Source organism: Molossus molossus, unplaced genomic scaffold, assembly GCF_014108415.1.
Source record: "Molossus molossus isolate mMolMol1 unplaced genomic scaffold, mMolMol1.p scaffold_m16_p_4, whole genome shotgun sequence".
Classification (NCBI taxonomy): Eukaryota; Metazoa; Chordata; class Mammalia; order Chiroptera; family Molossidae; genus Molossus; species Molossus molossus.
Genome location: NW_023425377.1, coordinates 114,345,100 through 114,371,675, shown reverse-complemented (window position 1 = coordinate 114,371,675; position 26,576 = coordinate 114,345,100). Strand labels below are relative to the sequence as shown.

At 47.0% G+C, this 26,576-nt stretch overlaps 1 protein-coding gene and 1 non-coding gene across 5 annotated transcripts; both read left to right on the top strand.

The window, feature by feature from the left end:
• The first annotated feature begins 8,456 nt into the window (after positions 1 to 8,456).
• Positions 8,457 to 25,884, top strand: NOCT (nocturnin). 4 transcript variants are annotated; one of them, XM_036241145.1, is made up of 4 exons: positions 8,596 to 8,640; positions 20,566 to 20,603; positions 22,991 to 23,260; positions 24,400 to 25,884. In XM_036241145.1, exons 3-4 carry the CDS (start codon positions 22,999 to 23,001, stop codon positions 25,233 to 25,235), a joined length of 1,098 nt encoding a protein of 365 aa, XP_036097038.1. In that variant the 5' UTR covers positions 8,596 to 8,640; positions 20,566 to 20,603; positions 22,991 to 22,998; the 3' UTR covers positions 25,236 to 25,884. The 4 variants fall into 4 exon arrangements, with proteins under 4 accessions (XP_036097039.1, XP_036097038.1, XP_036097037.1 ...); XM_036241146.1 differs by lacking the exon at positions 20,566 to 20,603 and having other exon boundaries at positions 8,457 to 8,640; XM_036241144.1 differs by lacking the exons at positions 8,596 to 8,640; positions 20,566 to 20,603 and adding an exon at positions 16,673 to 16,739.
• Positions 10,837 to 11,000, top strand: LOC118616716. Its single transcript, XR_004956690.1, has one exon. It is a non-coding gene; the product is annotated as a U1 spliceosomal RNA (small nuclear RNA).
• Positions 25,885 to 26,576: the final 692 nt, after the last annotated feature.

Sequence of the window (26,576 nt, the reverse complement as noted above, 5' to 3'; positions counted from 1 at the left end):
GAGTTTCATTATTAACTATAAAAATCTAGTTAAAGCAGTTGAAATTTTTTTTGCCTTTTTAAAAATGCTAAAGATGCCAGTGTGGCTCAGTGGATTAAGCATCCTCCCATGGACTGAGAGGTCCCTGTTTGACTCCCAGTCAGGTCCCAAGTTCAAGACTCGATTCAAGACCAGTAGGAAGTGAGCAGGAGGCAGGCAATCGACGGTTCTTTCTCACATCAATGTTTCTCTCTCTCTCTCTCTAAAAAAATCAATAAAAATGCATTTTAAATAAATAAAAATTCTAAAAACAGTATCACTACAGTTATTAAAAAATGTAAAATATAGTGATGAATAGAGTCTTCATTACTTAATTTTTTTTTTTTTATCCTCACCTGAGACATTTTTGCATTTATCTTCAGATAGAGTGGGAGAGAGAGAAGGAAGAAGAGAGAGAGAGAAACATCGAGGGGTTGCCACCCACACGACCCCAACCAGGGCCGGGGACAAACTGCAACCGAGGTACGTGCCCTTAGTGGGAACCGAACCCGGGACTCTCTGGTCCACGGGCCTACACTCTAACCGCTGAGCCAAACTGGCCAGGGCTTCATTATATTGAAGCCCTAACCTCTAATATGGCTACATTTGGAGATTAGGGTCTTTCAGAAGGTAATTAAGGTTAAATGAAGTGTGAATGAAAAAAGGGGTTCTATGGGAAGTATCCTCGCAGGATGATCTGATCATAAATTCCTAACTGAGCAGATAATGGTGAGAAGTCACTTCCAGACATAAAACTTTATAGCACAAGGTTTATCTCTGCCTTCCGGAAGCCCTGTCCATTGTTTCTGTGCCTCGAAGTAAACACACCTTTGAAATAAGCTCAAGAGAGCACACCATCTTAACTACCTGTAATCCAACCCGTTTTACTTTCTCCCACCTTCCTGTAACCTTCCTTAAGTCTCCTCCTTCATTTCAAATGCATAAAAGAAACTGCAAAACTGTTCTTCATTTGAGACTTTGCTCTCCAGCCTATGTTGTCAGTTTGGCTCAATCAAACTCACAACAATTCTCTACAGGTTTGGAGGTTTCTTAAGTCAACAGAGGTCATAAGGGTTAGGAAGGAAACCACAGGCCCCAAATGGCATCACTTGGGCTAAAAGCCCACCGCCCCTAGATTTCACACCTGACCTAACTGCAGTTCCAACCTCCCCCAGAAATGTAATCTTTTTTTTTAATCCTCACCCGAGGATATTTTTCCATTTTTTGTACAGATAGAGTAGGAGGGAGAGAGAGGAAGGGAGAGAGAGAGAGAGAAACATCGATGTGAAGGGACACATCGAGTGGCTGCCACCCACACGACCAACCAGGGCCAGGGACAAACTGCAACCGAGGTACGTGCCCTTAGCGGGAACCGAACCCGGGTCTCTCCGGACCGCAGGCCGACGCTCTAACCGCTGAGCCAAACTGGCCAGGGCCAGAAATGTAATCTTGAACCAACCAGTCCGGAATTTGCTGGTCCAGCAGCAGTAATCAACCTGTCACACGGGCCCTCTCCACCTCCCATAGAAAGAGGAGGCAATCTGCCTGAAAAAACCCTCCCCTTCTTTTCCCTCAAAGAAAAGACCTCTGGGCCCAAAATAATCCTTTCCTTTCTAATAGCTCCCTTGCTCCACCCTTCTCCCTATAAAGACCTTCTGTTTTTGCACAACCACTCCGGAGTGCAGCCCTAGTTGCTGGATAGCATGCTGCTGGGCTCACCAAGCCAATTAGCTCTTTAGAGGTACTCAGTGGAATTTTGTTTTTGAGCAAAGGGTAGGCCCTAATCCAGCAGGATTGGCAGCCTTAGAAGAAGAGAAAGAGAGGGGTTTCCTTCCCCTCCAGCATGCGTGTGCTGCTTTCATACAGCTTGGGCTTCTGAGAGCTGGAGTTGGCTCATAAACCCAGGAACTGGTGAAATTGCTGGGCAAACAGCAGTGCTGAGCAGGAAGTCTCCAAGGAGAAACTACAACTTCTATGCCTATTGGCTCCCTCTTCTCAACTCTCACCCCCCCCCCCCAGAGTGGAAGGGAGGGGAGGGAGGGGGAGAGAGAGAAACATCGATGTGAGAGAGACACATAGACTGGTTGCCTCCCACATGACCCCGGCCAGGGCCAGGGATTGAACCTGCAGCCCAGGTACATGACCTTGACCAGGAATGGAACCCATGACCCTTCTGTCCAAAGGCTGACCCTCTATCTGCTAAGCCAAACTAGCCAGGGCTCAACTTACATTTTGAGGTTGCGCCAATCTTAAGAGAAAAGACAACTCAGCAGGTTCTTGGCCTCATTGCTCTCATCGTCCTCCTGCCTTCCAGCCCCACTGACCACTGCAGTCTGGTTTCCACCACCACCAGCCCATCTCCAACTGTCCACTCTGAGATAAAAGCCAACTTCTCTTTTCTAAAACTACAGTTGGCGCACCATATTGTGTTTCTTTCAGGTGTACAACCCTGTGATTGGACGTTATATAACTTATGAAGTGATCACCCTGATAAATCTAGTACTCATCTGACACCATCTAAAGTTATTACGATATTAATAATATTACGTAATTATTGACTATATTCCTTGTGCTGTACTTTACACACACCCCACGACTATTCTGTAACTACCAATTTGTACTTCTAAATCCCTTCATCTTTTTCACCCAAAAGCCACCGTCTAATTGTCAGCTCCAAAGGATTCAGTCCCCACCCTGACCTGGGAGCATTCGTCACTTTACATCCTTCTAGAAACGTGTTCCTTTACTTCTAAGACACCAATCTCCTTGTTCTTCTCTGACCAGGGCTCTAGTTTCTTTCCCTTCAGCCAACCTTTAAAGTACTTGGTTCACAGGAATCTCATTATCCATGGCTGGAACCACCGAACTCTCCAAAGAGCTTGGCCCTGACCCTGCTACGAACTCCAGGGCATAGTTTCATTTGCCTACGAAGTGACTCCACCTGGGTGTTCCAGGACCACAGAGCAATGATAGGCTCCAATCTTAACCCCGAGTCCTCCTTTGAGGGAGGCGTCTCCAACGGTTTTCCTTCTTTGGTACTATCACCTACCAGCGACCGAGTCATCCCTAGACTGTCCTCTCCTTCCCCACTTAGACTTCACCTGTTTCTCAACTGCGAGGTTTCTGTCTCCTTCATAGTTCTTCAACCCATCTCTTCCAGCCTCACTGACCCAATTCATTCGGCTGGGAGGCAGCCCTGAGGGACAAAGGGAACGTGCACCAGAAGCCCCTGGGTGGGTTTCTTTTTACATAAGCACGCAGGCACGCCCTGCCTCTCCTGCAGGGTTTCAAATCCCATATGGGCTCCGCCTACCTGCGCGGTTCTTTCACACCATCCCAACTCATCATCCTTGCAGCTGGCAGAATAATCTTTCAGAAATGCAACTCTGACAGTGCAACCTATCTGCTTAGTCTTTCAAAGGTTCCCCAGCAGCCTCAGGATAACGTCCAAACTCCTCTGAAAACCCTCCAGGTGTTCCTCGTTGGACACAGCTTCCACCTCACCTGCCCCTCCCTTCTGGGCACCCTGCACTCAAGTTTAATCGGGTGTGGTGGCTCTTAGGTTCCCGGAACATCCCTCCCTTCCTTGCCTTGGGGGTCTCTCCCAGAGGACACCCTGCATCATCCCTTTCTGCTTGGAGTCACCTTGTTCAAAAAGCCTCTCCTGACTTCCCCAGGCAAGTAGGCATTTCCTGGTGTTTCCACAATACATGTTCATATCATGAATCTTGACTTATTATCAGGTATTATAAGTATTAGTGTTTATGCGATGCTTCACCTCCTAAACTGTGAACAGACTTTGTTAAAGTCATTTTTGTACGCTCTCATGTACAGCCTGGTATGTTATCTGTACTAAACAAATGCCTACTGAATAAATTATTGACGTGATTAAGTTTTAATTCATATTTTTCTAATGGCTTAAACTAAGTGTTTACTATTTAACAGAAACAATATTACTTTCAGGATAGCATGCTCTCTGAATGCTTTTTAATAATGACAGTTTATATTTGAACAGTACTTAAATTTTTCTTTTTCTTTTTTTTTTTTTATCCTCACCAGAGGACATTTTTCTATTTTCTGTTCAGATAGAGTGGGAGGGAGAGAGAGGAAGAGAGGGAGAGAGAGAAACATCGACGTGAAAGGGACACATCGAGCGGCTGCCACCCACATGACCAACCAGGGCCGGGGACAAACTGCAACCGAGGTACATGCCCTTAGCGGGAACCGAACCCGGGTCTCTCTGGACCACAGGTCGATGCTCTAACCGCTGAGCCAAACCGGCCAGGGCAGTACTTAAATTTTTCAAAGCACTTTTCCCCTAACACTTTATTATGAATATTTCCAAACATATGGACAAGAAAAAGAATTGCAAGTGAACAGCCATATACCCATCACCTGGTTGTTTTTCAAGGCATACCTCAGAGGTATTGCAGCTTTAGACTACTGCAAAAGTGAGTCCTGATGTTTATGCTGATGGGGGGTATTGCTTTCAATTTGTTAAACACACACACACACACACACACACACACACGACATCTGTGAGGCCCAATACAACGAAGCACAATAAACTGAGGTATGCCTGTACTTGCAAAACACTTTTACGACCTAATTTTATTACCTTTTATTTCTAATGACTAAAGTATGATTCTATCTGTTTTACAGATCAGGAACTGAAACTAAGAGAGTTTAATGACTTGCCAAGGAGCTTGCCTCTCAGAAACTGTGATCTTGGGCCAGTTGACTAATCCACGCCTTCTGGGCAGTAGATATATTGACGTAAGAATGTCTGAACCTGTAGAGAATTTTATTGGAGTATATTTGAACCAAACTAACATATGCTGGGGGACAGGATTTCAAATTCTCTGGATACGAACAGTTTTGCAGTTTCTTTAATGCATTTGAAATCATGGAGGTGGGGAAAAGCAAAGCGGAACTAGGATTACAGGAGGGTTAACGAGATGCTGTGCTCTCTTAAGGGTGGTTGCGGTTTAGGTTTTTCAAAGATGTGTTAACCTAGATGCATAGAAACAATGAACAGAGTTTACTTAAGGCAAAGGTAAATTTTTTTACTAAAAAGTTGTGTGTCCCAGAGACATAGAAGTAGGGATCGGACTGACAAACCTCAGAGGACGGGGGTAGGAGGAAGGGGAGGGAAGAGATAAACCAATGGACATAGAAAACAATACTGTATGTGTGGGATGGGGGGGGGGGGCCATAGGGGGAAAAGGAGACATCTTGTGGTGCTAGAGAACCGAGAGACCACCAGAGCCAAATTAAAGCCAAATAGAGAGCAAAGCCGGCCGGAGGCTGATCCCGAGTTCTCGGAGACCATCCCTGGGCCTCCAAATGTTGTGGCGTGACAGAGTCAAAGAAAGACCACTAGAGAATTGAAGTCCAAATGAGAGCCATTTATTAGCCGGCCGGCGTCTGATTCCGAACACCCCTGTGACAGAGACTTCAGAATCAGCCCCGATATGCTTTATTACATGCCTTTTATATCTTACAGCAAATAGGATCTGCTTGATATAATGCCCAGGGCCACAGCAATGCTGTATAGAATTCGTTTGCTTTACGGATAACAGGCACACCCAGGAACACCCAGGCACACTCAGGCATTTCAAGGTACATTGGGTCACACTTAGCCCCGAGCTGCACAAACACAATGCAAGCCCAGTTCCTTGAGACTGTGGGGGAGGTCGAGTCTCTGACTCAAGACCTCCAGGCTCTGTGCACTCTGTCAGACACGTGGCCAGCTCCCAACAATTTCTTGGTTCAGGGAATCTTCCAATTTACTGAGGTTGTTTTGATCTCTATCCTGTTGATTACATTTTTAAAAAACAGGTTCAGCTAGAGGGCACACAGTGACTTTTCTAATCATCAATTATGGAGCTATAAACAAGTCAGCACAATAATTTCCCAATCAATTATGGGGTTGTAAACATGCCAGCACAATTTGTAACAAAAATAAATTAATAAAAAAATTTTTTAAAAAGTGTGTCTGGGGTGTGACTACCCACCATAATCTGCCCAGTTAGAAATTTATTATCAGCTCACCCGTGAGGTTGTTGTGGCAGAAATCTGGCCACACAGTCGGAGGATTAGAAAAGGACTGTTTAATGCACACTAGTTGCTGTCCCAGTGGAATCACCTCCAAAGGCTGAGCCCCGAGCCAGGTTCTAGCCCCCTTTTATATACATGATAAGCCTCCGGGCATTTGGGGCCTTCTAGTTCCACTGTAGTTTAGGCAGTTGCAGGATGTATGGGAATTATGAGAGCCGGGGGCGGGGTCTCCGCACTGCCTAAGGGGCTGCACCTGGCTTGCCTTCTCAAGGTTACTTTCCATACAACCCAGGTATGAAAAAATAGGAGAATCAGCAAAATCATGGGATAACCAACAAGAAAATGTTTGTAGCTCACAAGTACTTCAGAGGTATCCAGTCTTCGGTACCCCCCTCACCCCACTTCCATCCCTGGTTAGGCATCATTTCCTGCCTAATCTGAGTTGTTTCTTCCATCCATTCTCTTTCAGTAATAGAGGCAGGTCTAGAATATCTGTCATCTCAGCTGGTCTACTCTTTCTTTTCATGTGCCAGAGATACATGACCTCCAATTAAAGCAGGGCCCTAATCACATCCTTGGCCAGCTCCCAAAACACAGCAGTTCATCATTTCCTACCAAATTAAATCTATTATTATCTCTGCCTTCCACAATGTAACCAATTCAAGCATTTGTCTTCTTATTCCTTAGCTTCCATCCTACATAACTAAAAAGGAATTGTTTCTCTTAATACACCCAGGGTTTTGTGCTTAGTTCTGTCATGTATAAATCACCACTCCCCTCCCAAATTCCACACATGTAATTCCACACCTCCATGTTCTGGCCCAGCTCAAATACCAATTCTTCTCATAAACCTTCTAGAAACTCCAGGCCCCTGATAACCCCTATCACCAAACTCGTGGCATTTTGTAGCACCGATCTTTAGCTTGTAGAGCCTTATGGTGTAATTTCTCTGAAGACCTTCTGCCCCCTTTGCCTGAGTAACACACCCTGGGGAAAGAGACACTGTCGTAGTCGGCGTCGCCCACACACATAGTTGGTGCTTTATCATGTTCAGTTTCCTTTAACTTAACATATTCCTTTTAAAAAAAACATTTTTTTTCTTGAGTTTTTATTTATTTATTTTTTTTATCCTCACCCGAGGACATTTTTTGTTCAGGTAGAGTGGGAGGGAGAGAGAAGAAGAGAGAGAGAGAGAGAGAAACATCGATGTGAAAGGGACACATCGAGTGGCTGCCACCCGCACGACCGACCAGGGCCGGGGACAAACTGCAACCGAGGTACGTGCCCTTAGCGGGAACCGAACCCGGGTCTCTCGGGACCGCAGGCTGATGCTCCAACCGCCGAGCCAAACCGGCCAGGGCCATTTTTTTTTCTTTATTGATTTTAACCCTCACCGGAGGACATTTTTCCATTTTTTTGTTCAGGTAGAGTGGGAGGGAGCGAGAGAGAAACATCCACATGAAAGGGACACATCGAGTGGCTGCCACCCACACAACCAACCAGGGCTGGGGACAAATCACAACCAAGGTACGTGCCCCCTTAGCGGGAACCAAACCCGGGTCTCTCTGGACCACAGGCCGACGCTCTAACCACTGAGCCAAACTGGCCAGGGCTCTTAATTGATTTTAGAAAGAGAGGAAAGGAGAGGGAGAGAGAAACATCGAGGAGAGAGAAAGATTGGCTGCCTCCTGCATGCCCCCCACTGGGGATCTGAGCCCACAACCTGGGCATGTGCCCTGACTGCGAATCGAACTGGCCACCTCGGCCCACAGGGCCGGGGCGGAAGCCCTCTGGGCGGAATGAGTGTACGTACTGCACACAGAGATGCTGTCTCCCACTAGACACACACGTGGCCCCAGGGCCCCAGCCCTGGAACTGTCTGGGGACTACCAGCCTGTGGGCGCTTCCATTACAGGCAGCGGAAGGGAGGCTCATTCCTTTAAAACCTCTCCATCAGATACCTGTTACCTTAGACCTCCCACAGCCTCCCCTCCACTATCAGCTTCAGATCTCTTTCCTTTCCAAATAAAATGACCCCGGTTCTTGGAACCCCAGCCTGGCCGCGCCGGGCCCGCCCCACGGACCCCCCTCCTCCGGGTTCCACTTGGTAGCGCCCGCTGAGTCAGCGCCGGCTCACCGGTTACCCTGCAGCTCTCGCAGGGTGCAGCTGACGGTGCCTCCGCCGCGCCGCGCAGCTGCCGCCCTCCAGCTCTCCTCCGACTCTTCCCAGGCTCCGAGCTGGGCGACCAGCAACCCGCAGCCTCCGCTCGGACGACCCCGAGAGTCTGCGCCGCCCGCCCGCCTCGGCCTCGGCCTCGGCCGTGCTTCGCTCCCCGGGCGCGCGAGGGGCCGCGGCGGTCGTGGCAGGGGCGCCCGGCATGTATCTGAGCCCGCGGTTGCTCCGCTCCGCCCTGCAGCAGAGGGACGCGCCCCGCCTGCGCCGCCGGGCCCCCGGCCCCGGCCCGCGCTGCCTGTCGTCCCCGCCGGCGGCCGCCCGGCACCCCGCGTTCCCCCAGCTCCCGGCGGCCGCTTCGGGCGTGGCGACGCCGCTTCCGCGAACAGGTAAGTGCGCGGCGGCTCCGGGAGGTGGGCGGCTCGTGCGGCCGTCCTCGTGCGCCGAATGAATGGGCGGCGGGGGCCGGGGGCCGCCGGGAAGGTCCCCTCCGCCCGCCCCTCCCTGGCCTCTCCTTGCCTGGGGCTGCTTCCCGAGCCTTGTCCAGGCTCCTTGTGGTTGAGCCTTAGGTGCGGTGCCTCCGACATTTCGCACCTGGACCTATATTTAATTTAGTTTTCCCCCTTCTGAGGCCGAAAATGATTTGTGTTGGTTTTACTTCTTATTGCTCGAATTATGGAAGTTTTTATGCAAAAAAAAAAAAAAATCATTGAAAGTTACACTTACTTGACCATGTGGCTTGCATGGCCTTGATGTTCTGTTTTTTTTTGTTGATTTCTTTTTAAGTATGTTAACGGTATTGTGACGCACAATGACTCATTTTTACCTTTTTTTTTTGGATTTTTTTGAAGCCTTCCACTCCTACTACTTATGTACTTCTGTGTCCTATATACCTGGGTTAAGATGTTGTAAAGGTGATGCCTTCTTTCTCCAAGAGCCAGTTGTATACATCACATACCTGGGACTTTTCCCTTTTTTGCCACCTCGGTTTCTGCCTGAGAACACAAATTACATACAAGTTAATCATACTTTTAAAATAAGTATTTCTTTCAAACTGGCAATTACTTCATCACACTAGAAAGGGTATTTTGATTGTGCCCGAGTTAGGCTGTTGCTGTTTGAGACATTTATGTGACCATCCTACATTAATCTACATTTGGCTCCAAAGGTTTTGGAATAATTGAAGGAGGACAAACCGAAAGAATCTGTTCAATGTGGTTTTCTTTAATTGATGAAAGTGATAATACAAAATGTGATTGAAGCCAAGACTTGCAACTCGATTCAGATGATTGGCATTTTTATGCTGAGGCATATGTTTATTTGTCACTCTTGAAGAACTAAAATTACTAGAGACACAAATTTATTACAAAGCTAACTACGAGTATACTAATATGTAAAATAATATGAGCAGTGTAATTAACAGGCTGAGGCATACTTTTAAAAATTAAGATGTTAAACTGGTGACTGAAACTAAACTCTAGATTGTTCTTTAGAAAGGATAAACTTGACAGTCATCCAGATTTTTCCCAGTTCTGTGGGAATTTGGCACACCGTGAAATAACTGTTAAAATGGGTACCACCATATAAGTTAGTATTTTTCCTTGCTAGAAATTTTCAAGAGGTAAATTGTTAGGTTTGGGGTGGGAGGAGGAAAAGAAAACCTGTCTCGTATGTGAGATCATATCTTAAATTTCCTCAGCCCTCAGGGGAGAGTTAGTCAGTAGGTCCACCTTGGAAACAGATAACTTGTATAATCTGGATACACATAACTGTGCGTTTAGCTGCAACTGCGGGGGGGTGGGGGGGGGGGATATGGTCAGGTCAGGTAGAACATTTGGAATGTTAGGCTTTTGGCACAGAAAAGCATTTAAGAACTTTTTTTCAGTTAATCCTCACCTGAGGATACTTTTCCATTGATGTTAGAGTAGGAGGAGTGAGAGAAACTTCTGAGAGAGAGACATTGACTGGTTGCCTCCTGCAGGACCCCAACCAGGGCCGGGGATTGAACCTGCATCCCAGGTAGGTGCCCTTGACCAGGAATCAAATCCACGACTCTTCAGTCTGCAGGCTGATGCTGACCCAAACCGGCCAGGGTCTAAAGGTGCTTTATGATACGAGATCAAAGAATATGAGCCTTAGTCTGTCTCTAGGGGTTTCACTGCCCTTACTGGGAGTAAGGTGAGATTTGTGAAAAGAAATGACTATGCCCTGGTCCGTTTGGGTCAGCAGTTAGAGCATCAGCCTGCGGTCCAGAGATCCCAGGTTCAGTTCCCATTAAGGGCACATACCTTGGTTGCAGTTTGTCCCCGGCCCCAGTTGGGGTTGTGTGGGTGGCAACCACTTGATATGTCTCTCTCATATCGATATTTCTCTCTCTTCCTCTTTCTATCCTTCCTGCTCTATCTGAAGATAAATGCAAAAAAAATGTCCTCGGGTGAGGGAGAAAAAAAAGAAGAAATGACTAATGAGATTAAACAGGTTTTGTTCTAAGATACAAGTTTACAAATGTCCCAAAGGTGTGCAGATAAGAAAGTCCCTTTCAGCAAGGCCATCATTTAAGGCTCAAGAAGGGTGTTGCATGTTGCAGCCTAACCTGGCAGGGGAGACACCATGATCAGAAAAGTGTTTTTCCCAGGGTGAGGCTCACCCATTGCACTCTGGGTGTGCTGACCCCTTTGATTTCCCCACATGTGAGAAACTGTACTGCATCATTTGTGGTAGTGGGTGACTGCGTTCACACTCTCCCCCCCCAAAAAAATGTGTGTTGCGTTTGAGCTGGTCCTTGAAGCATGGTTAGGATTGAAAGAGATGGAAACATTTTGTTTGGGAAAAGCCAGGAGCTAGGGAGGAGGGGGGTGAAACAACCATAATAAAACTCCATGTTGCCCTGGCCAGTTGGCTCAGTGGTTGGAGCGTCTGCCCGTGACCAAGGAGTCTCGGGTTTGATTCCGGTCACCGGCACATAACTCAGTTGTGGTTCGGTCCCCGGCTCTAGTTGGGGTCATGCGGGAGGCAGCCAGTTGATGTGTCTCTCTCACATTGATATTTCTCTCTTGTCTCTCTCCCTCCCACTCTATCTGAAGATAAATGGAAAAATATCCTCCGGTGAGGTTTAAAAAAAACTCCATGTAATTCTTACATGTCCCAAAGTTTAGACATGGGAAAAGAAGACTTTGAGGCACTAAAAGCTCTTTTTCCCTCCAGAGGGGCTTGGGGGTAGGAGGCATGAGGAAGAAGTTCCAACACTTGGCCCCATTCCATAATCAGTCCCTTCCTGACTTGTGTGCCCCTTGGCACTCAGGCCACTGGAAAGGTGAGTCCAGTCCCTTTGGACTCATCAAATGTTAGGCTGTTAGAATTTAAAAGAGATCTTGGAGATGATCTCAGTGTTTGCTACCTTTTCTTACAAAAGGACAGCAGGTCTCATAAAGCAGCAGCAGTTGCCACAGTTCCTGTCCCACATGAAATGCAGTCTGGAGTCATCTGTGGGTTTATAAGTGCTGTCCTCCTGGTCCCTCCTCCTCAGATGATGGAGCACCGGCTGAATCAGTTTTCCACCACGGAAATAGGTTGCTTTTTCTTAGTACAATTTCAAAAGTAAATACCAGCTCATTGGAGCAGACAGGTTTGTTTAGTATGTTCCTTAACTGTGAGTAATAAACTGCTTAGGAGGGGAAGCTTGTAATTATCAAGCTTCTGCAGAAATAAACTGCCTTCCCGTTGGAGAACCAAGGCACCTTCTCCTGTAGCCTTCAGTGGTGAGAGTTCAAATACAGCAAACTGTTGGGGCTTTTGAGTTAATAACCATTAGTTCCAGAATCACATTCAACACACACGCGTATGAACATTCACAAATCCACCGGGCTTTACCTAGAAGAAAGTAAGATGTGTTGATAATCAGTTGATCCACAAGTATTGAACACAGTGCACTTAAATGGCCAAACAGTACATGGTGTCTCATGACTAAGTGCAGCAGGAATTGAGAAGAAAGAAATCAGTAGGGCTGGATTGGAGGGCGGGACTTTGCTTTCAATAGATGAGAGGAGGAGGAGAACTCACCCTTTGTGGAAGAAGGTGGCGGATGTGGGAGCAGTGATGTAAGCCCCGCTGCTCCTTTCCAAAGGTACTTGTTCCTGGACGGGATGAGGACTCTGGGAGAGGATTCTGGGGAAGGGTTAACACCATTAGCATCGGGGAAATAAGCCTCCTACAGGCAGGAATAAGAAGAGCTCAGTTGAAATCTTAGCTGGCTGTCTCAAAGCGAGACCACACGGAAACACCCCTGGCACCTGAATGCATCGATTGACAGGGGTGTGGACGGGAGAGCCCAGGGGAAAGAGCTAAAGAAACTCATTACCCCTGGATTTGACTGTGAGTCCTTTCTTCTTCCACTATCAAAAACTGGGCGGGCCCCACTCAGCTCTTCTGAGTTTTCACATCTGCGAGTGGGCCTGAGCTTCTGACGTATAGCCCGGTGGACAGCCACTTAGACAGCCCAGGTGGACAGTCAGGGAGGACACTTGCGCTACTTGCTAGAAGTTTCTTACTGATAAAGTTTCGTATTTTCACGAGAAGCCCATGAGAGGGAGTGCTTAGAAATTGCAGGCCACCAAAACGGTAGGTCTGGGAAGTACCTGCCTGAGGCTGGCCGCATCCCCTCCCACCTCTTCCTTCCCTTTTCCTGCCTTCCCTCTAACTCGGATATACTAGTTTTCTATCTATTTTTAATGTTTTGCTTTCATGGCTGTTAGCCATCATGGGGGAATTGCTGAAGGAAGTGGCCATCTTTCAAATTCTAGGTCAGCGTTTATAGATTTGGCTGAAATGTAGTTTAGAATTAATTTCTATCATGGTTCTTAATTATTTAAAATTTTGATTTACTGATTTTATTTATTTATTTTTTCTATCCTCACCCGAGGACAGATTTGTTTTTTTGTCTTTGTTTTTTGCATTTATTCAGATAGAGCGGGAGGGAGAGAGGTAGGAAGAGAGAGAGAGAGAGAAATATCAATGTGAGAGAGACATATCAAGTGGTTGCCACCCACACAACCCCAACTGGGGCCGGGGACAAACTGCAACTGAGGTACATGCCCTTACGGTAACCGAACCCAGGACTCTCTGGTCCATGGGCTGATGCTCTAACCACTGAGCGAAACCGGCCAGGGCGAATTTTTATTTATTGACTTTAGAGAGAGAGGAAGGGGGAGAGAGTGAGAAACATTGATTTGTTGTTCTACTTATTTATGCATTTATTGGTTGATTCTTGTATGTTCCTTGACCAGGGATTGAACCCACAACCTTGGTGTATCAGGATGACACTCTAACCAACTGAGTTGCCTGGCCAGGACCTAAATAAATAAAATAAAATAAATTACAAAAGCAACACAATGTCCATTACTAAAAACCTTTTCCCTCCTAACTTTAAAATGTCTTTGTGAGTATGAGTTGATTACCTCTAGAACAGGGGTGGGGAACAGTCTGGCCCACAGGCCTTATAAGGCCCTAGAAATCAATACCAGTTAACATCACACGCCTCACTGAATTAGCCAGACCAAATATAGCAGGCTAATTTTTAAGTTGATAATTTTGTATGGCCCTTGGCAGAAAAAAGGTTCCCCACCTCTGCTCTAGAAGCTTATAGCAATTTTCTTATTCTTGGTGTTCAAAAGTTCCATCAGGATCAATGTCTCAGCATCGGTAAGCCCATTCAATCTAAAGACATGCCATTCTTTAGCACAAGAAAAATTTCGGTTATTCCTTGGATTATTTTATCCACTATATTTATTGTGTCCTGTCCTTGTGTTCTTAAACTCCGTCAGACAGATTGCTGGCCATATGGATCTGTCCTTTGTTTCTCCTCTTGTTTTGTTTTATTTTGAACTGTCTTTCTCTCTTCTTTGTTATGTGAGATTTTCTGAACATTTCTATTTCAGACATTTTTCTGGTTCTCTGCTCCTTTTTCCATAGAAGCCAGTTCTTGTTTTGTGTCCATAATATTCTCCTGTATTAATTTAAATAGCTAGAGATCTGTGTGCCTGTTTTGTATAACTCTTCACTCCCCTTTCAGAAATATCCTTGATAGCCAGAGTTAGCTCCTTGTCTGCTTCCCATCCCCGGGGTCCTTCCGTGGCCGCCCCGTCTGGAAGGAAGCACTCTCTGGCTCTCCAGCAGCCAGCCACCCCTGCCCGCTCTGTCCAGCTGATTCAGATGTCTTTCTTGAATGAATTGTCCTAACAATTGCCCCTCAGCTTCTCCCACCCCTTGTCTCTGTTGACTCAGCTTGGAGTTTCTTGAAGCTTCCTTCGGAAGAACCCCATTTCATTTACCTTCGGGAGCTAGGAGGTACTTCGGGACTGTAGGTCGTGGCTGTCTGGGCTCGCTCCTGCCACCACTCAGCTCCGCTACTGCAGTGGGGAAGCCGCCGCAGGTGCACATCCGCTCTATTCACGGACACGGAGATGTGAACTTCGTAGAGCTTTCACATCATGAGATAGCACTGCTCTTAAGATTGTTTTTCAACTCTTTAAAGTGTGAAAGCCCACAGGCAGCAGAAACCACGGGCGGGCACTGGCCACATGTGGCTCATGGGCTGTAGTTTGTAGACCCCTGATCTAGAGGGAAGAACGCTGTACTATTAGCCAAATATTCCTTTTTCCTATTTCCATTCACACCTGTAAAAATGGACCGTTTCCTTGAGTCTCCCCGGAATGTTAGGGGTGGGCATCACGTCCTAACACAGACCTAAGGACCGAGTGGAGAGCTTGTGTTCCACCAGCTTCCTTTGGTTTCCGCCTTTTCCCATGTCACTGCAGAGCTTATGGGAGAAAAGCCCAGCTTGTGCTGATGATTGGGCAGCCAGCGAACAACCAAGAATGACCGAGCACCAGCTAAACGTTCTAACCTAGGCTTTTGTGGTGGAGGCATTTCTTCTTCCTTAGTGGTATTTTCTAGATGAATCTGGCATGGTTAAGGGTACAGCTCAGCCTCGTCTGGAAACCACTTTGTCCCTCTAGTCTGTGGCTGCTGCCTAGCAAAGAAAGGTCGTTGGGATTGTCGCTGTGGCTAGGTGCTTGTATTTTTAGACACAGTAGGTTGAGAGTCGTGACCTTCACTTGATATGTCCAGCAGTGCCACACGGGGCATTATACTGCTTTGTACACTGTGTGCTGTGCCGGTGGGTGTGCTGTGATGGCAGTGACGTCAGCAGGAGGGGTGGAATTCGACCTGTTTATTCCTGAGTGTGCCCCTGGCCAGGCTCCACCGCGGTTGTCCTGACTCGGGACCGGCAGAGACGTTGGTCAGCGGTCCAAGGTGCAGGTAGCCTTCTCCAGCGCCGGGCCCTTCACTAGTTATGCAACACGGAGGAAACTGGACAATCTCTGGACCTCAGTAGCCATGCCTATGGAACGGCGAATGCAGGACTGATTTTGTCAGGGTGTTGGGAAGAGGAATGAAAATACCTGGAAGCAGTATGGCACATGCTAAGCTGTCAGATAGTAACAGCCTTCTCCTGAAACCAAAAAGTGAGCTTCACTGAGTGGAATAGAATAGCTAACATTCAGCTGACCACCGAGGATGTGCTGGGTATAACTAGTTTAACTGAATCCTCACAGCAACCCAGTGAAGTAGGCTGCACTGATGCCCGGATGAAGAAACTAAGGCACAGGGAATGCTGTTAGTAAAAGGGAGGAGCCAGAATTGAAACCAGACAGCCTGACCTGAGTCATGTGTTGAATGCTTTGCTCTAGAACTGGAACCTGACCTTACTGAGAAGCTGAAGCTTTAGCTGTCGGACTTTCACCTGCTAAATGTTCCATTGCTAAGATCCAGGCAAGCCTCCTGTGACCATGCTCAGCAACAGACATCTGAAGACTGGCTACCAAGTAAAATATCTGACCTTTACCAGAAAAGAGTATCTTCCTAAATTGGCACTTAGAATCCAGTCTCTAGGTTCCGGGAATTAACATACTACAGCTTCACACTTGGTCATAGAATAAAGCCCTGGGCTGGGTAAACAAGGTAGACACAGTCCCTGTCCTTATGGACTTACAGTCTAATGAGTCAAGGACAGGAATTGTAGTTCAAATGTCAAAACCAACTTAAGAGAAGCAGGCCAGGTGTACGCGGGGAGACGAGGGCTTGATCCTTATAGCTGGGGGGGGGGGGGGGGGGATCTTTATTGATTTCTGCAGTGAGTTTTGACTAAAGATCAGGCTGTTTTATGTCCGTGGTTATCTTATGAATATTTTCACTCACTGGGCTTGAAGATGGCCATTTATTCAGGAACTCACTCTGAAGCGCCTGTCATAAATGAGCAGCTGGATTCGCTAGCCTCACTTGCCGCGGTGGTTCCGCACGTGGCCATCAGGTGGCAGCACAGGACTGCTCTTTCGGGGGCGCTTTCCTGTGACGTCTGCCGTTTACTTCTGTGTACTTTACCGGTCAAGGTTTCCTTGGGCCCGAGGTTGGTCGACTCCGCAGCGTGCAGGTATGTGCCTAGACAACCTTGGCTTCTGTTGAGTTTGGGGGTTTCAATTCGCGGTTTTTCCAAGCGCCCGTTTCAAGAGGCTAATCTCCAACTGCACGGTGAGAAAATAGTCCCTGACGGTGGTTTGGGCAGGTCCAAGTCAGCAATTGCTGGTGACTAGAGAAGCCTTGTGTGGAGAGACGGCCCTCCGCTGATTTATGGGTGCTGTCAGGACACCCGGCGTGGAGACCCGGGCTGTGTGGGTCCCAGCCGATAGGGTTCTTTCTCCTGGCATTCTAATCATCCAACTCGGATCGATTCCAAACTCGGCCAGTCTGGGAGCTCCAGTTGTGGTCTGCTTTTGCTCCAGCTGTAGTGGTTGGCAGTATGAAGAGTAACGTGTATTCTGAGTAACCTGAATACTCTGGCAAATCTTTAAAGCTGTTATAAAAGCAAGAAGAGTTATTGAGTCCTATAAAGTAAAATAGCAATGCGATAATAGTGCACAGAGCAAAGGCATCCAGTGCTTAATGTCCAGGAAATATGCTTATAGAATTGGGCAGTGGCAAGGGGTGGGAGTGGTGTTGCTGAATGATCAGCTAGGCATAAGAAATTGCCTGGCTGCTGTGGCTCAGTGGTTGAGTGTCGACCCACGCACCAAGAGGTTGCTGGTTTGATTCCTGGTCAGGACACAAACCCAGATTGTGGGCCCGATCCCTAGTGGGGGAAGGGGGCGTGCAGGAAGCGGCAGATCAGTGTTGCTGGTCTCTCTTATCAATGTTTCCATCTCTCCCTCTCCCTCCCCCTCTAAAATCAATAAAGGAAAAAAAAAAAAGCTAGTTTGATCTGCCTGTTGCCTATATAAATTAGGTAAGGTGTATCACAGAGAATGATGGCTGGTACTTTTTCTCCTGAAGTGGCTCAAGAAAAAAAATTGGGGGGCAGACACCAAATACAATATGGGGTCTAACAGAAAATACCCATATTCAAACACATAAATTGGGCCTAGAAGCCAGTAGGAATGCCAGATACCAGCAGAGGTTTTTATCAAGATTTTGTACTTTCCAGAATGTTAATTACCAGCTGATGAGTTATTTGTGCTGTCTCACTTCAGGAAATTGGCTTCCAGTGTTGAGCTATTCTGAACCTTTGACAATCTTTTTGAATCCCTAAATAGCAACCCTTATTAAGGCATAAAAACTAGAGTGGCTTGAAATAAGAAAACAGTGAATGTTATTTTTAAGAACAGGTGAGAGACAATGAGACTTGTTACTAAGCTATTTCCTCATCCTAACAAGGGCATAGTAAGAATAGCTACCTCCTAGGATTGTGATGATGGTTAGTTGAAAATACATGCAAAACCAGCAGGATTTGTGAGTGGTGCAGATACTAAGCATTCAGTAGTCATTAGCTGTATTGTCACTGGCATCATTCTTAGGATGGGAGAAGGGGGAGAGGTCCTCCTAAATCTTCAGCTTTCTTTTGTTTTCAAATTTAAGTAAATGGCCTTACAACATTGAAGTTCTTAAGTGGGCGGAAGTCTTGGGACTCTGTTAAAAGTGTAAACATAGTATGTGAAGTCTTTTTTTTTTAAATTTATCTTTATTGTTGAAAGTATTACAGATGCCCCTCCTTTTTAGCTCCCATTGACTATAATAGTGTTCACTTTGTTATTAATTCCCTGGCCTGGTAATTAATTCATTGATGAAAGTTTGCATTCCCTCTTGAGACTCCTGCATCCCCTGGTTGATATCAGATAAGTTATTTTTTTAAATCTTCACTTGATATTTTTCCATTGATTTTTCAGATGGAAAGGGAGGGAGAGTGGGGAGTGGAAGAGAGAAACATCTATGTGAGAGAGAAACGTCGATTGGTTGCCTCCGGCATGACCAGGACTGGAGCTGGGGGTCAAACCCACGACCCAGGTACATGTCCTTGACTGGGAATTGAACCTGAGACCCTCTGGTCCGACAGCCAACGCTCCAGATGCTGGGCCAAACTGGCTAGGGCTGCCATTCTTTTTTCTTTTTTTTTTTTTTTTATCCTCACCCGAGGATATTTTTCCATTTTTTGTACAGATAGAGTGGGAGAGAGAAACATTGACGTAAAAGGGACACATCGAGTGGCTGCCACCCACACGACCAACCCGACCAACCAGGGCCGGGGACAAACTGCAACCGAAGTACGTGGCCTTAGCGGGAACCGAACCCGGGTCTCTCCGGACCGCAGACCGACGCTCTAACCGCTGAGCCAAACCGGCCAGGGCAGGGCTGCCATTCTTACTCAGTTGCTTGATAGGCAGACCAGTGAAGCCGCCGCAGCCTGGGCTTTTCTCCGTGGGACGACTTTAGGTTCATAATTGCGCGTCTTTGCTGCCCTGGTCGAGCGAGCGGGAGGAAGGCAGAGTCGCAGGGCCGCGCTGTCCTTACCTGGACTCCTGGCCTCGAACGAAAGCTTCCCGGCTGTTGGGCCGTGTGCCGTGGCCCACATCCGGGGCACGGAAACAGCTGGGCTGACAGTCCTGTCTAGGCTATGGTTGCCTGTTGGGGAGAGGGTTTGTCGGTGTTCCCGTGCCATCCTGCCAGGCCTCCGTGGGCTTCCCTCCGCGTGGCCCAGCAGCGGCAGCCCCGGCCTAGCAGCTTCCCAGAGCGCTCCTGCCCCGGCCGCCCTACTCCGGTTCTGCCCCGGGGCGGCCCTCGGCTCCTTCCCCGTGTCCTCACCCCCGCAGCCCCACGAAAACCCAGAAACCGCTTTTGAAGTCACCGGAGTTTCCACGTTACCAGATCCACGGCCGTTCTCGGTCTTCGTTCCCCTCGCACTGTCCAGTGGCACCTGACGCAGGAGATGACCGCCCGGTGGCGGAGACGCGTTTGCGGGGGGCCAGGCTCGCCCTGCTCTCCCCCTCGGGCCATCGTGGCGACTTGCGCCCCCCTCCCCAGGCTCAGCCTGCGCCCTCACTCAGGGCCTGTCCACCGGCTCCCAGAACGTCAGTCACTCCGACTTGCCGCACTGCTGTCTCCCCCGAAGCCGCCAGACCTTCCCGCCGGGTGCCGGCGACCTCGCCCTTCCGGGTGCCCGGCCAGCCCCCGAGGAGGCCGCGTGAGGTCTCCCCTCAGACCCCGTCCCAGCCCTCCGCCGAACTCGCTGGCCGCGGGTTAGGGGATTCAGAAACCCACTGCGGCCCGCCGCCTCGAGCGGTTCGCGTGTCCGCCTCGCCTCCTGACAGGACGTGTACTTAGTGCGTCGGCCGGTGCGATCTTCCACGAACATCACGTTCTCGGTCCTCCCAGAATCCTCCGCGGCCTCCGGGCTCCGCTTAGCCCGCGCCGCCCTCACCACCTCCCCTTCCGGCCCTTTTGAGTCACTCCCGTGCCCGTGCCAAGCGTGCTCCTCACTCAGGCTCTGCACTGCTGTTGCGGGGTACTCACACCGGCTCCTGACCCTTCCTGAGTCCCCCAACCACGCCAGGCGGCCTCCCTTGGCCCCTCCGCGTACCTCTTCTCCACAGCGCTTTTACCGTCTCGTCCCTGTGCCTCCCCTACTCCGACGCAAGCTCCGGGAGCGTAGAAATTGTAGTGTTTGCTGGTGGCGTCTCCGGGGAGCTGCAGCAGTGTAGTGTGCGTGGAATAACCTTTAAAACCACCCTCAGTTCGAGGACTGCACAGCCGACTCTGGCTGGAGTTTGCCAACCCCTGCTGTTTCCTCAAGAAGGGCTTCTAGTCATTGTTTGTTTGGCTGGATATAAAATTCTTGGGCCACATAGGGATGAGCCATATATTATTTTCCTTATAAGTTACTTGCTGTTTTTGCCTAGATGCCCAAGGGACTTTTCTCTCTTTCTTTACAGTGCAGTTGGTGTTGGTCATTCTGGGTTGATATTCTCAGGTATGTGGTATGTTAATTCAATATGTAGTTTTGCTTTGTTGTTCAAGTTCTTTTTCTTATTTTTTTAGAGTAACAAAGATAAGAAAAAGATTTATGCATTGATTGAAAATGCCCTCGATACATTTTTTTAATATATGTCATCTCACATAGTTGTGTGTGCGTGTGGTAAGATCACTTTTTACTCTTCAAGATTTCGAGTAAATAGTCTTATTGACTAGTCACCGTGTTATATATTAGTACTACACAACTTAGTTCATCCTGCATGATTGAAACTTTGCACTCTTAAACTTTTTAAAAAATTATAGTTTGTTTCATTTCCATGCCTTATTTTTTCCCACTGCAAGAACTCCTGTTATTCTTGTGTTGGATCTTCTTTGCTTAAAATAAGCACCTATTTGCCACTCTCTCGTGCTTTAGTTCCGCATTTCTGAGTTACCATTTTCTTAATGACCTTCAACTCACTTTGCAATTGGATAGTTTGACTTACTTTCTGGGCATGTCTTTCTGGCATGTTTCACTGTCTGGACAGATGTTCTGTTCCATGTTCTCTTCACCTGAAGGGTCTAAGATTGTAGGAGGAAGAGTGGTTCAGGGTAGTTTTTCTGGCTTCACAGTTCCTCAAACCTTGGACTCCTATTGATTGGACACTTACCCTCTTTTTCAGTCATTTTTACCCACTTGCTTTTTATCACAGTAACCACCCCAAAACTATGTCATCAAAATGATGCAGAGCAATCCTGCTGACACTGAGCTGCATTGAGCTAGTAGTTCCTAGAGCCTGGCAGGTGTCGACTATTACTCCATTGTGCCCCTGCGAGTTTGCCGTGGTCCCTGCGACACTCTGGCCTACAGTTGAGGTGATGCTGCTGCTGTTGATCTGGAGACCACACCTGAGAAACCAGTAGGACTTTTAACTGCTTAAAAAAAAATAAAAGAGTAGAAAGAAGAAAGATTTTCAAAGTTGTACTGCCAGCCAAGAAGAAAACAACTTCCTTTGGACTCATGTACTCAGACAGGCAAGCAGATTGATTAAAAAGAATATATTCAAATCAGTTTGGAAACAGGTGTGCGCGTGCATTTGTGCATGTGCATGTGGAAGAAGTCTTGCTTGCTGATGCATGTACACTTAAATGTATGCTGGGAAAACTAGGATGTGTTTCTTTGCCTTAATGTAGTTTTCTAACTGGGGGGGCGGGGGGACTACTTTGAGTTGATGAAAAGTAGTAAGAGAGCATACTTGCATGCTTTATTGACCTTGATGTTTAAAATAATTTGATGGTAAATCTTTGAATTTGCTTTTGTGACCTGCCATGGTGAATTTGATTGACGGCTAGTTTCAGATATAGTCCACCAGCCTGCCAAATAGTGAATTTTTATGCAGAAAATTGTGTCTTTCAAAAGAAGGTAAAGATACGGATATGGCCAGACTCCTCCATACCAGATTCATCATGCAGAGAATTTTGGAGGTAGTTCCAAGTAAAACGTGCCCCCAATATACACCGTAATGAAGAGAAATATGGTTGACTTCTAAGAGCGATCACCTGCTTGCCAGTGAAGTGACAGGTACAACTTCCCTCGTGCTAAGGAGTTGAAGGTTGTGCTCTGTTTCTCTTCAGTCATTTATGATGAGGATAAAAAGTGGAGCACTAGAGAAGGTGCAAGACAGTGGGCCTCCTGCATGTCTCGCCTTCTCCCGCCAGGGCCCCAGGAAATGGGGGCAACTGTCTTGTCCCCTCTCCCCCCCAATCCCTTTTCTGATTTACGAAATCCGACAACTGATAGTAGACTGTCGACTGTATTGCTCAGTGGGGTCCAGAGCTCTACAGAAAGCCGAGCCCTGCTCTGCACTTCCCAGCCGAGAAGCGGGACGTGGGTGTTGAATCAGCCGCTTCTCTTCCTAACAAAGGGTCTTGATAGATGACATGCTAGAGCAGCCCCCTGCTGGAGCCTAACCTCTTCTCCAGGATGAACATGGGCTTCAGTCGTCTGCTCTTTACAAAACTGGTCTTCAAGGTCTTACTTAAATATAGAGAAAAAGGAATGGGGATTTGGCTTTTGGCCATGCTTTTCTAAGACTGGGTTTGTAAATTATAAAGACACATAGGTTAGAAGAAGCCATGAAGATGAAGGTACTTTTCCCTAAAAAGAATTATCTTAGTTCTCAGAGACAAATTTTAATCATAGTATTTTCAATTGCCTGTTCTAGGAGAAAGGTAGAACCTGGAGACTCCTTTAATCCTCCTCTGTGCTAATGGCAGCATTGTCCTACATTAAGGCCTTCACTTCTGTGGACAGTAAAAGCTTGACCTTCTGGTTGAGCTGGGTGAAAATGGAAGGCAGGAAGAGGAGCTGAATGTGTAACCGTGCTTTGCTTTCCTTTCCTGTAGCGTGTTCCATGGGAAACGGTACGAGCAGGCTCTACAGCGCTCTCACCAAGACACTGAACAGCAGCGCTGCCGCCCAGCACGCAGAGTATTTGGAGTCACCTGACCCGGAACATCTGGAGCCCATTGATCCTAAAGAGCTCCTTGAGGAATGCAGGGCAGTCCTGCACAGGCGACCTCCCCGGTACCAGAGGGATTTTGTGGCTCTGAGGACAGATCACCCCAGTAGCCACCCACCTATTAGGGTCATGCAATGGAACATCCTTGCCCAAGGTATGCCTGATGCTTTTGTTCCTGGACAGTTGTGTCGTGACAGCCTTTACCTCTGCACACTGCACATCAGAATGTCTTACGTGAAGGGAAGAGGTGTGGGCAGGTGGAGGTGTAAGATGGGATGATGAGGGCAGCATAAGCTGCCAGAAGGGCAAGTTAGGAAAGCCAGTCTTCTGGTTTTCACTAGTAAACCCAGCAACTCAAGATTTATTTCTTACCTTCCATGTTTGTAGACCATCCAAGTACAATGAAAATCTGTCTACTTCCCAGCACATCAGAATCTAAAGGACCCCGAGATTCCTGTTGTCTCCACATTTCAGTCCACAGCACTAAGATAGCATTTGCGAGGGAGACTGATTCTCCTGAGTGGGTCACATATACAACTCTCTGCAGGGGATGGGAGCTGCGTGGGCGCTGCTGACCCTGGGTACTCTCATGGCCAGATTCTCGTCCATATGCATCTATGTAACTTTAAGGTAGAGCTGTTGCTTCAGCTCTCTGCTCATTATATTAAATTGTTACCGCAGAAAGTAATCCTTTTCAGGATCTGCTGAATTAAGCAGCAGGTGTGTCAGTTAACATTCCTTACTATTATCTCTCCTGTAGCAGTTGAAACTTTAAGAAAAAAGGAATAAAGGCTGCTTTTTTGCCCTTTTCTCTCCTAGAAAAGGACATACTTGCTGATTTTCCAGTCTTTGGTTCATTTCTTTTTTCCAGATGTCCATCCATAAGTAGGGAAAGCTGCCCATTTAAAGTGGGCCCCACTCATTCCGAGTGGTGTCTATTATCAATTCATATGGCTTATTATAGTCAGTGTTGAAATTAGTACATAGAGTTAAATATATTATCTCACCTGACATAGTTTAGATCCCTGAAACTGCAGAGAAAACTGTTTAAAGCTAAAACTTAAAATACATAAACACTATGTCCATGAAATCGTTTTAATATGAAAGGGAATCAGTTGATTGCTTCATCTGGATGGTAAGGGGTTTTTTAGTTTGGTGGGTTAATGCAGTTTAGGTGAAAACTCACCCAAAGCACCCGAGGCAGGAAGCACTGGGAGGGTTTGAGATCACTCCCAGGTACTTAGAAGTCGTGGTTCTGCAGTAGCTGACAACCGACTGACTTCTTTATTTCAGCTCTTGGAGAAGGCAAAGACAACTTTGCACAATGCCCTGTTGAAGCACTCAAATGGGAAGAAAGGAAGTGTCTCATCCTAGAAGAAATCCTAGCCTACCAGCCCGATATATTGTGCCTCCAAGAGGTGGACCACTATTTTGACACCTTCCAACCACTCCTCAGCAGACTGGGCTATCAAGGCACGTTTTTCCCCAAGCCCTGGTCACCTTGTCTAGATGTAGAACATAACAATGGACCAGACGGCTGTGCCTTGTTTTTTCTCCAGAACCGATTCAAGCTAGTCCACAGTGCCAACATTAGGCTGACGGCCATGGCACTGAAAACCAACCAGGTGGCCATTGCACAGACCCTGGAGTGCAAGGAGTCCAGTCGACAGTTCTGCATCGCTGTCACCCACTTAAAAGCACGCACTGGCTGGGAGCAGTTTCGATCAGCTCAAGGCTGTGACCTTCTCCGGAACCTGCAGAACATCACCCAGGGAGCCAAGATTCCCCTTATTATTTGTGGAGACTTCAATGCAGAGCCAACAGAGGAGGTCTACAGACACTTTGCTTCCTCCAGCCTCAACCTGAATAGCGCCTACAAGCTGCTGAGTGCTGATGGGCAGTCAGAACCTCCATACACTACCTGGAAGATCCGGACCTCAGGGGAGAGCCGGCACACCCTGGACTACATCTGGTATTCTAAACATGCTCTAAGTGTGCAGTCAGCTCTCGATTTGCTCACTGAAGAACAGATTGGACCCAACCGGCTACCATCCTTCAATTACCCTTCAGACCACCTGTCTCTAGTGTGTGACTTCAGCTTTAATGAGGAACCTGATGGACTTTCATGAATACTTATCTGGGTCTTTTTAATCACGTCTTAACCAGCAATATTTCAGGAAGTATCCGAATTAAGTGGCCTGAGGAAGGAAGGACTCCCAGTTTCTCTCATTTCACTTTCCATGTTTCCAGCATGCCCTTGGGAAGGAATCCCACGAGTTCAAAAACCATTTCCATTAAAACCTACAGCAAAAAAGGCGTTTACACTCCAGTTTTGGCTGGTATTGTTTCCTTGCCCCTAACATTATATCTAGATCAATTAAGGGCATTCAATTAGGCTTGTTTTGAAGCTTTCAGTTGGTGATGTTATGTAACAATACTGTGAGTCTTCCATAATGACAAGTATGCAGAAGCAATTTCTCTAGACAGTATTTCAAGTTATTTATTTGTGGTTTTAAATGGCAGCAATATTTGCATGGCAGTATTTATTTTTTATATCTTCATGCACGATTAATAAATTATAGCATTATAAACATTTAAAGCCATGCAAAACATAAGTTATAAGGCTTTAAGATGTTTTTATTTGGAGCCTAACAAAATAGTAGTGTACAAAGCAACTATTTAGCCTGGAGGCCTCAGGCTTTTGTTTTTTGTATTTAAGTGGAAATAGCTTCTCTTCTTGATAAGTTCTTCATAAAAATTCTTGTTGTGCCTCCATGTTCCCCATTATTGTATTTCTTGAAGAGATTCTGGTCTTCATTATTTAATCACTATTATGCATTTAGAGTTTCCCATTAGAATGCTATTGGTATACATTTGAGGCCACTAATGTATTATTTGTATTGGAATGTGCTTTCTACAATAGGTTATTTAGGAGCTGTCATGTGGCAGCGGCTAAGAAGGTCAGTGGGATTTTTTCAAAGGTTGTCATTGAGATAGCCAGGTAACTGGTTCAAAGCATCTAGAAGGAATGTAAAAGGAAAGATAACTTGGAATTCTTTCATTGGGCGGGGGGAGGGATGTGGTAAAGATAACAGGTGAAGCCCATTCCAAACAAAATCCAAAAAAATAACCTGTTGGTAATAAATTGATAAATATTTTAACCCATGAGTTGTATATATTTAAGATTAATAAATGCTCTTTTAAAACTAGTATTTTAATACCTTGCGTTTTTGCTGTGGCCGGTTTTGCTCAGCGGTTAGAGCATCAGCCCTTGGACGGAAGGCTCTCGGGTTCCATTCCTAGTCGAAGGCATGTACCTGGGTTGCGGGTTCAATCCCCAGCCCTCGTTGGGGTCATGCAGGAGGCGGCCAATCTATGTGTCTCCCTCATGTCAATGTTTCTCTGTCCCTCCCCTTCCATTCTATCTAAAATATCCTCAGATGAGGATTAACAAAACCAAAATAATCTTG